The sequence below is a fragment of the Notolepis coatsorum genome (genome assembly GCF_963971535.1).
Source record: "Notolepis coatsorum genome assembly, chromosome: 14".
Taxonomy (NCBI): domain Eukaryota; kingdom Metazoa; phylum Chordata; class Actinopteri; order Aulopiformes; family Paralepididae; genus Notolepis; species Notolepis coatsorum.
Window position 1 is genome coordinate 47062131 of NC_140178.1, and position 10000 is coordinate 47072130.

Here is a 10000-nt window from a genome sequence, read left to right on the forward strand (position 1 = left end):
ACACGTATGATCAATGCAATAATGAACACATATATATATCTTGTCATTTTAAACAAGTTACCATTCATTTATTCATCCATTATGCATCACCCGCTGCGAAATTACAACAACACATGCTGTGTTGACAGAGCGAGAGAGAGAGAGCGAGAGCGAGAGCGAGAGAGAGAGAGAGAGAGAGAGAGAGAGAGAGAGAGAGAGACCGCATTAACTCACTGTTTAGTTGAAACGTGGTCCAGGAGCAGGGGGCTTGATAAAGTGTATATGTCCACTGTCCCAGACTGTTGATGTATATCCACTGTCCAGACCGCATCCAGCTAGCTTATTAGCTTATCCAAATAGCTTATTGTTAGCAAGCACAACACAAGTACTGATGAGCTGTGTCTTACAGACTGTCTTTGCCCATTTCCGCGTCGAACAGCCTGCAAACTACCTGGCGTTCTATCGCCCTGCTCTAAGACAAACTCTAACCTTAACCAACTTTGAAAGAGTGCCTAAGCTTAACCGTCGAAAGAACTGCCGTCACGCTCGAGTCTAAGACAAACTCTAACCTTAACCTACTTCGAAGAGTGCTACGCTTAACCAGTGTAGAAACTGGCGTCGGGCAATCAGAGAGCGTCTCCGAGAAATGCGGCTACGGAAAGTATAGACGCTGCTTGCTTAGATGATATAGACCGCTTGAAAACGTGCCCGGCTTCCATCATAATACATCATATTTCAACGCACAGCGCGTTACGCACTGTTTGGCTGCGACGGATACAGCGATGAAACCAGTGCACGCCCACTGTAAGCGCTATTGCATCTAGCCCGAGAGAAATGCGGCTACGGAAAGTATAGACGCGGTATTATTCTCTATCAGCAGTCACTTCCTGTTAATGAAAACAATTATTTATATTTGATATATTAACGTTATATTGTGCATTGGAAACACAAACATACTTAAAATGAGTAAATATTATTCATTTTAAACATGTTTATTTTATTTCTAGGGCCAAAAAAAATAAAAAAATCGTCTTCTTTTAACCAGGGAGGGCGGCGCTCTAGCACCCACTATCGGCCGGCCGCCACTGTGGCCCAGTCAAAACAGTATCCTATCAGCCTCTCCATGGGCAGGTCGAGGCGTAAAAGAATGTCTTTTATACTCAAAAACAGCGTCTCGGCCGGGCATTGTAAAAACCCCAAAAGAAGTTCTGAGCTTCCAAGTTGTCATCGGCGAACTGTATATTACACGAGAATTGTTCTTTTCCAGTGACATCAGTGGTTCCGTCAGCGCTCAAGCCAAATAATGGGCTTTTGGATGCTTTGCCTCTAATTTGTCGCTGAATATCATGGGCAAACAGCTGTAAGATTTCGTTTTGGATGTTGTTGGACATCCAGTTGTCTCTCTTCACAAACATAGCCACAACACTGGTAAACAAACTACCCTCCCACTCAGGGCAGTATGGGTAGAACACATAGTAGCATACTACAAGAACCTAGGCATCCACAAAGACGATTTCAAACTGGAAATGGTAACTACAGATGAGGTACTCAAAAAACTGAGCGCCCTCCAACCGAACAAGGCCACTGGCCATGACAACATCCCCTCCAAATTCCTCAGAGACTCAGCAGCCGCCATCACCCCAGTCATCACACACATAATAAACCTCTTCATAAAACAGGGACACGTCCCCAAGGACTTCAAAATTGTGAGAGTAACACCCCTGCACAAAAAGGGCAGCAAATTAGACCCAGCAACTACCGCCCTGTTTCTATCCTTACATCCATCTCGAAAGTCATGGAAAAAATAGTATACGAACAGGTCGAAAAGTACCTCGCGGAAAAAAATCTAATCTACGAATTCCAATCTGGCTTCAGAACATCCCACTCCACTGACACATGCCTTCTCTATTTGAACGACCACATCAAGCAAGAGGTGGACACGGGCAAATACTGCGGCATGGTCATGCTAGACCTACAAAAGGCCTTCGACACTGTCAATCACACCATTCTGATTGACAAGCTAAAAGCAATTGGTTTTGATAGTTTATCAGTGAGCTGGATACAATCCTACCTGGAGGGGAGAGAACAGATGGTGGAGGTAAACGGTACCCTATCCCCCCCCTCACAGTGAACTGTGGTGTTCCATCAAGGAAGCATACTAGGACCGCTACTGTTCCTAATTTATACAAATTACATGTTGTCAGCTTGTGACTGCAACTTGTTCCTGTTTGCGGACGACTCAGCCCTGCTGGTCTCTGACAAGAACAAGTTACAGGTTGAAAAAACCTCAGCTCGGAACTAGGCAAAATTTGCATATGGCTCGCCGACAACAAACTATCATTACACATGGGCAAAACAGAGTCCATTCTCTTCGGTTCAAATAACAAACTCAGCAAGACCGACGGCTTCTCAGTTACAGTGGGTGACAATATTGTCACAAGGAAAGATGAAATTACCTACCTGGGTTCCATCCTAGAGGCTAATATTTCCTGTGACAAAATGGCATCCAATGTAATAAAAAAAAGTCAACCAACGAACTCGATTCTTGTACCGGATCTCCTCTCTGGTAAACAAGAATACCCTGAAGACTCTGGCAAGAGCACTCATTCAAGGGGTACTACGACTATGCTTGCACCTCATGGTACCAAAGCACCTCAAAGGCACTAAAAACCAAATTACAAACATCTCAAAACAAACTAGTCAGACTACTGCTTGACCTGACTCCTAGAACCCACCTCACCCCTGCCCACTTTGCCAACCTAGGATAGCTTAGAGTAGACGACAGAGTACAGTAACTTGCAATGGGCCTGGTCTACAAGATACACTACACGACCAAGGTACCCATGTACATGTCAAAATACTTCCCAAAGGTCAGTGAATACCACGATCACAACACCAGAGGGAGCTCCACAAATCATGTAAAACAGTGTCCCCCCCCCACCTCCAATGTACAGCCCCACCCAACCCCACCCCACCTACCCAACCTCCTCCAATGTACAGTTTCTATGTCAAATGTATATACACTCTTTTTCTGGATTTTCTGGAGTATCACAAACAGTACTGTATTTACAAATCTGGTATGTCATAAATGTATAGATGTAGCAGTACTGTCTATCTGTATGTCGTGTGTGTCATATGATGAATTGAAAATGGGGGACCCTGATGTAAACAAGACGAAAGGTCTTTCTCTGGTCTGCATCCCCTTAACATTGTATGTATTGAGCTGTACTGTACTGTACCCATTCTGCAATCTTGTTAATAAACTTTTCAATCAATCAATCAAACCTCTTTTGGAGCCAATTCTTCAACTCGGGATCAGACTCTGTGCGCACTCTTTCCATCATCAGCTGCCATAACATCCCATCCCTATTTGCATCACCCTCAGTGGAAGCCCCTGGCGCCCGAGGGGGGGTATAGGGGAACAGACTCAGTTAACTCTTCAATACCTGATGCTGAGGCTGAACCTGTCGTCTCTGTCTCTCTCTGACGTTTATCAGATTTAGTGGGACTGTCACTGGGACCGGCGGGACGTTTCGAAAATAAATCTGATATTTTTCTTTTCTGCGAGTGAGACATTCTGTGCTAGCAAAAGTCTGACTACTAGCTAAAATCGACTGACTGTGCAAGCACTGTATCACAGTAGCTCAGTGGTTCGTGGCGCTGGGAAGGGCGGGAGACGGGAGGTGAATACAATTAGTTGTTTCACCTGTCATTCAATCAGTCTGTGACAATCTGTCATCACTCGAAAATCTACTCTGCTGCAATCTTGTCGGTTTTACACGTATGATTGTTGTACGTACAGTAGTGTAATGAATGAATGAAAACTTTATTTAACAGATTGGAGAATGGCTACAATACAGTACAGCTCAATACACACAATATTAAAATGGTGAAGTGCTTTGAGCAGGATAAACTTATAATATACAGTGTTACAGTTATACAGTTACAGTATATAATATACAAATATATAAATACTGTCATAAAAAAAAACATAAAAAAAAAAATGCTATTTCAATTAAATTTTTTTATTCTTTGCTGCCGCACCCCCCCTTCCAACGTGCCTGTGTGTGTGTGTGTGTGTGTTACGACCCTGGCTCAAAGGCACGCAACCTATGTGCAAACCAACACCAAAACCCGTGCTTAACCTCAAAAAATGCTACTCTACAAGGAATTACTGGTATAACTAAAGTACAAGGATTGGAAGAATGTGACAACTCTCCCCCTAACCACAAGACAGACCTGCATGTGTGTCTGAAGGCCTGGTTTTAACCATGCCAGCAGGTAACCAATCAGCACCTATTAGCTAATTGGCAGCCCTCACCTGCATGCCCTGTGACACAGGAGTGATCAGGCCTGCATGCACAGTGACACAGGAGTGATCAGGCTCCTGGTACATAACACCTCCCCCACCAAACTGGTTGCCCCAGAGGCAACCACTACACAACAACCCATAAACAAAAACAAAAAAACAACTGTGACCCATTAGTTGTCAGGGCCACTACCACAACAGCGATAACGGGTCGGCCCCTGTCGAACACGACCACCAACCGTGTTGTATGCTCCCTTTCAACAGGCCCCTCCACCGATACCGACCTGTCAAAAATAGACTGCGAACCAAAATCAATCTGAGAACTAATCTCACTGCGCTCACAGAACAGAACACAGAAAAACAAAAACCATAGATCACTGATACCACCACCCTCTCCTCAAGCACCTGCTCTGCAATGAGTAACATCCTTAAAGCACTCAAGGCAGTCGGCTTCAAACGTTTCTCACTTGCAGTAAGCTCTACCCTGTAGTGTACAGCAAGTTCTAGAAGTTGTTCCTTGGAAAACTTCCCCAACATATCATGAGACGGGTGATCAGCAAAGTCCTTTGATGGAAGCCATCGTTACTGTACCAGTCACCACAAGCTACTCACTTTACCTTACAGTCATGAAGAACCACTAACGAACCACGAAGAACCAACTAAAGAACCACTGAAAAACCACTAAAGAACCACTGAAGAACCACAAAGAACCACTGAAGAACCATGAAGAACCACTGAAGAACCACTGAAGAACCACTGAAGAATGCTAATGCCAATAATAACAACCATAAAGGGACGCGGTGGGAAATGTGTGCTCTACTGAGCGCACCTTTCTAATTTGCACAAAAAAAAAAAAAAAAAAAAAAAACACCCTGAAATAAATAGACGTGTCATAGGGTGTTAGGTGCTAACAAATATGCTAACCAAACACTCAAACCAAACAAAACAAATACAACAAACAAATTCAAACAGGTGGCCCTTCTAACCTGATATGACTACTTATGCTTCTACATCCTAAACTGCAGTCACAACCGGCCCACCACATGTCTACCCTAAGAAACACTAAATCAGGCCCTACCACACTACCTGTGTTTTCTGGCCCCCTAATCTACCTACCCTTAAGCTAATGCCCTGTAGACCTAACCATCTTCAACCACACCTGCTACCAGACAAAGATCATATTTGACCATCCACCCGTCCAGTACATGGTATGGTACCAGACAAGTAGATTGGTGCTAAATCCCTTCCCTGACTGCCCCAGGAGTATGTGGTGCACAGGAAGCTAACCAACAACCAGAAAATAATGTCCCTATCTACATTGTGGTGTCCACTAAACTATATATTTTAACAGCATAAGTAGTCACATCAAATTAACAAACAAATAAGCATACTCACCTGTTTGATGAAACGGCTCAAGCCCCCACGTTACATGAATATGTAACGAACACCACCCAAACCATAACACCATGACACCCCCGTGTAACACAAAAAAAAAAAACCAAACAAATTGCTAGGGTAATATCCCGGACGAGCCCCCAACTGTTACGACCCTGGCTCAAAGGCACGCAACCTATATGCAAACCAACACCAAAACCTGTGCTTAACCCTCAAAAAATGCTACTCTACAAGGAAGTACTGGTATAACTAACCAGTATATACCCCCTAACCACAGACAGACCTGCATGTGTGTCTGAAGGCCTGGTTTTTTTAACCATGCCAGCAGGTAACCAATCAGCACTCAATTAGCTAATGGCAGCCCTCACCTGCATGCCCCGTGACACAGGAGTGATCAGGCCTGCATGCACAGTGACACAGGAGTGATCAGGCTCTCTCTCTCTCTCTCTCTCTCTCACTCACTCTCTCTCTCTCTCTCTCTCTCTCTCTCTCTCTCTCCTCTCTCTCTCTCTCTCTCTCTCTCTCTCTCGCAGAACAACCCTCCTGGCATCCTGACTCTCTCTCTCTCTCTCTCTCTCTCTCTCTCTCTCTCTCTCTCTCTCCTCTCTCTCTCTCTCTCTCTCTCTCTCGCAGAACAACCCTCCTGGTATCCTGACTCTCTCTCTCTCTCTCTCTCTCTCTCTCTCTCTCTCTCTCTCTCTCTCTCTCCTGCAGAACAACCCTCCTGGTATCCTGACTCTCTCTCTCCCTCTCTCTCTCTCTCTCTCTCTCTCTCTCTCTCTCTCTCTCTCTCTCTCTCTCTCTCTCTCTCTCTCTCTCTCTCTCTCTCTCTCTCTCTCTCTCTCTCTCTCTCTCTCTCTCTCTCCTGCAGAACAACCCTCCTGGTATCCTGACTCTCTCTCTCCCTCTCTCCCCTCTCTCTCTCTCTCTCTCTCTCTCTCTCTCTCTCTCTCTCTCTCTCTCTCTCTCTCTCTCTCTCTCTCTCTCTCTCTCTCTCTCTCTCCTGCAGAACAACCCTCCTGGTATCCTGGCTCTTCTGGATGAGGAGTGTTGGTTCCCCAAAGCCACAGACAAGACCTTCATAGACAAGGTGCTCCAAGAGCAGGGCACACACTCAAGTTCCAGAACCACGCCAGCTCAAGGACAAAGCTGACTTCTGCGTCATCCACTATGCAGGCAGGGTATGTATGAAAGGACTGTATACTATACGTCCATTAAGCATCTCTCAGATGAGATGTTAAAGCAGAGGTCCCCACTCACTCCACTCGTTAAAGAACCCAGGGTGTCTATCGTAGAGAGAGGCCGCTCCCGGACGTCCTGGTCAAATTCCTAATCAGATCTTTGACGTCAAGGCTGCCTAATCATCCATCCCTTAACTGGCTGGTCTAGTCCTATGTGGACCCCACGATGAGTCATGGCTCGGATCCAAATAAGCAACATTCTGAATACTAAACATACTTCTCAGTCCGTTAAGGGTGGAGTATGCAAGTGCACTAGTTTTCTGAATGAAGACAGCTGATTTATATTTAACCCAGTTTTTATCCTTTTCCTTTTTTAAATTGTCATTATTCTTTTATTTACCAAAATCTTTTTTTTTTTAAACTTTATTTTTTAGCGTTTATCGCTTTTCTGGTCAAGCATGACCGACAGAAACAGGTTGAAATGGGATGTAGAGCAGGGGAAGACACTCTGAGAAAATACGGCGGGTCCGGGAATCGAACTCGTGTACCCCAGATCCGTGACGAGCACGGTTTTCCCCGACGCAGAAATAGCGCCGAGATATGCGGTGAGCTACGGGAGCTCCCCACCAAAACCTTTTTTAAACGTGTGATCTTGCTGTAGCTGAGATGAATGGGCAAGAACAGACTGTAAAGACAGAGATATACATATCTTGGTGTATATGTCCTCTAAGTTAGTCAGCGCGCCACCTGTAAGCCGTTGGGCCGACCACACCACCCTATGAATTCTCCGATCCTGTTCAGTGCAGTCACCATAACCAGGTGGTGATGCAGTAATAACACTCTCAATGGTACACCTGTAGAAGTTCCTCAGGACATTTCGTCACCAGCGTGTCCACATGCTGAGATCACTTCATGTCCTCTGAGTTGTGGAACCTGAAGCTACTGACCTGCTCCACAGTCGCCCCGTTGATGGTTATGGGTATGCGTATGTGCTCAGCCTTCCTCCTTTAGTCCAGGATCAGCTTCTTGGTTGTTTCTCCACGTTGAGCTCCAGGGTCTTCCCCTGGCACCACATTGAGGGCCACCAACTTAGCCTCCCGGTGGGAAAGCGCCTTGAGCGTTGCAATGGAAATAGCATCGTCCGTGGACCTGTTGGTGTGGTGTGTGAACTGCAGGGGGGTCCATTGTGACTGGTAACAACATAGTCTACCTTTAAAGATATATACCTATATTGAATAACAATTCGTTTTTCCACCAAATTGTTCAATAAACTATTGAAAATGGCTTCCATAATAACATTTAGCATTTATACACCTTTAACCACATTGAGAATGCAAGGATCTATGAATACGCAAATTGGCAACAAGCAGCCATTGATATTTATCAGGATTTCCAAGTCAGCAGCTTATATTCTTTTCAAGATATTTTGTCAATACCTACTCGGCTTTCTGTGTATGCTGAAGCTAAAGGTGTCAAGTTACCTTATATTGAACCATGACAGGTTCTAACTATTAGTGACATCACACATGCAACTCAGATTTCAGGGAAGTACAGAGAAGCCCTCCCTCTCCAGAGGAACACTCTCAAAAGGTGCTCTGGTGACAAAGTTCTGCACAAATAACAATCTGTATAGTCAAAGTCATCCCCCCATGAGGCCTTATCAGGTACATTTGATCTCCCCAGGTCAAGCCTGTTTAGATATTTTCAAGTGCGTCATTTTCTTTCTGTCTCAGATTTAGAGGATATGTTGAAGCTCCCCCCTGATTCAACTAGACTTATTTCAAGAGTGAACGGATTCATATCTTCTTTCAAGTGTGTTACTCTTGATAGAATCAAAGCAGACTGGGAGAGTGAGTTAGGGGAGATTATGGAGGAAGAGGTTTGGGATTGTGCGCTACAAAGGGTAAATAACAGTACCTCCTGTGCACGATTAAATATAATACAATTTAAAGTGTTGCATCGTGCTCACTTTTCCAAATCTAGACTGGCGAGGATATATTCCCTTCCAGATGCTAGCTGTGATAGATGTCATAACACCCTGGCCAATTTATCTCACATGTTTTGGTTTTGTCCATCTCTATTTAATTTCTGGTCTGCTATCTTTGGAACTCTCTCAGAGACCCTTGATATTAACCTCCAGCCTAACTCCTTCACAGCCATATTCGGCATAACAGTTGGAGAGGACCCTAAGATTCTCAAAAGGCATACAAATGTAATTGCCTTTGCAACTTTACTTGCACGCAGGATAATCTTATTACAATGGAAATCAAAACACCCACCACAAGCTTCGGTATGGCTGAGCGATCTTATGCAATTCATTCATCTAGAGAAGATTAAATACTCACTTAGGGGGTCCAAAAACAGATTTCTGCTTGTCTGGGGTCCTGTCCTGAACCATGTTGGAGGACTTGTAATTTTACCTGATAAACTAGTTTGATGATTGTTCGGGTGGAACGGGTCACAAAATCCACGGTTCGGTTCATATCGCGGTTTTGTGGTTACGGTTTTAGTAGTTTGCAAGTAGTAACTTGCAAACAAACAAAATAATTAAACCTTTCTATTTTTGTGGCCACATTATAGACAAAGGCCATCAACATAAAGTATACTCAACCAGCACTAGACGTTCCTTTCTTTAAAATAAACACAAAAAAAAACAATGTCAACAATGTTTAAATTCCCTGATTGTTTCATTACACAATTCAAAGAAGCTCTTGTTGTATTCCTACTGGAGAATGCGAAATCGGTACAGGACCCCAGAATATTATGGATGTCGGTAAAGGGATTTATCAAGGATTTTACCGGGAACTTTTCCTCCAAAATACGCAAGAATCGTTGTTCAAAACTGGCAGAGCTGGAAACGCTTTACTCTACATTATTTTCCTCTTTACAATACAACTACTCGGTTCGATTGGAATCTCAAATTAATGTGTTAAAAAAAGAGATTAATGCCATTTTTAAACAACAATCTGAAGTTCAAATACGTAGCACAAGACAACAGCATTACTTTCATGGTTCTAAACCAAGTCACCTACTAGCTATGCAGTTACGAGCCAACGCAAAATTTGCAGATATAACTACTATTAAGGCACAGCAAGGACTTGTTACAGACCCTAAAAAAATCAAAGACATTCAAAGA

At 44.0% G+C, this 10000-nt stretch overlaps 1 protein-coding gene across 1 annotated transcript in view; it reads left to right on the forward strand.

Annotated features, from left to right (window-relative positions):
• Window positions 1-10000, forward strand: part of LOC311239765 (myosin-10-like) — a 240379-nt gene that overhangs the window by 137440 nt on the left and 92939 nt on the right. The window contains 2 exon segments of the mRNA XM_084328192.1: window positions 6555-6802; window positions 6804-6864. Coding sequence (XP_084184318.1) covers window positions 6555-6802; window positions 6804-6864 — 309 coding nt within the window.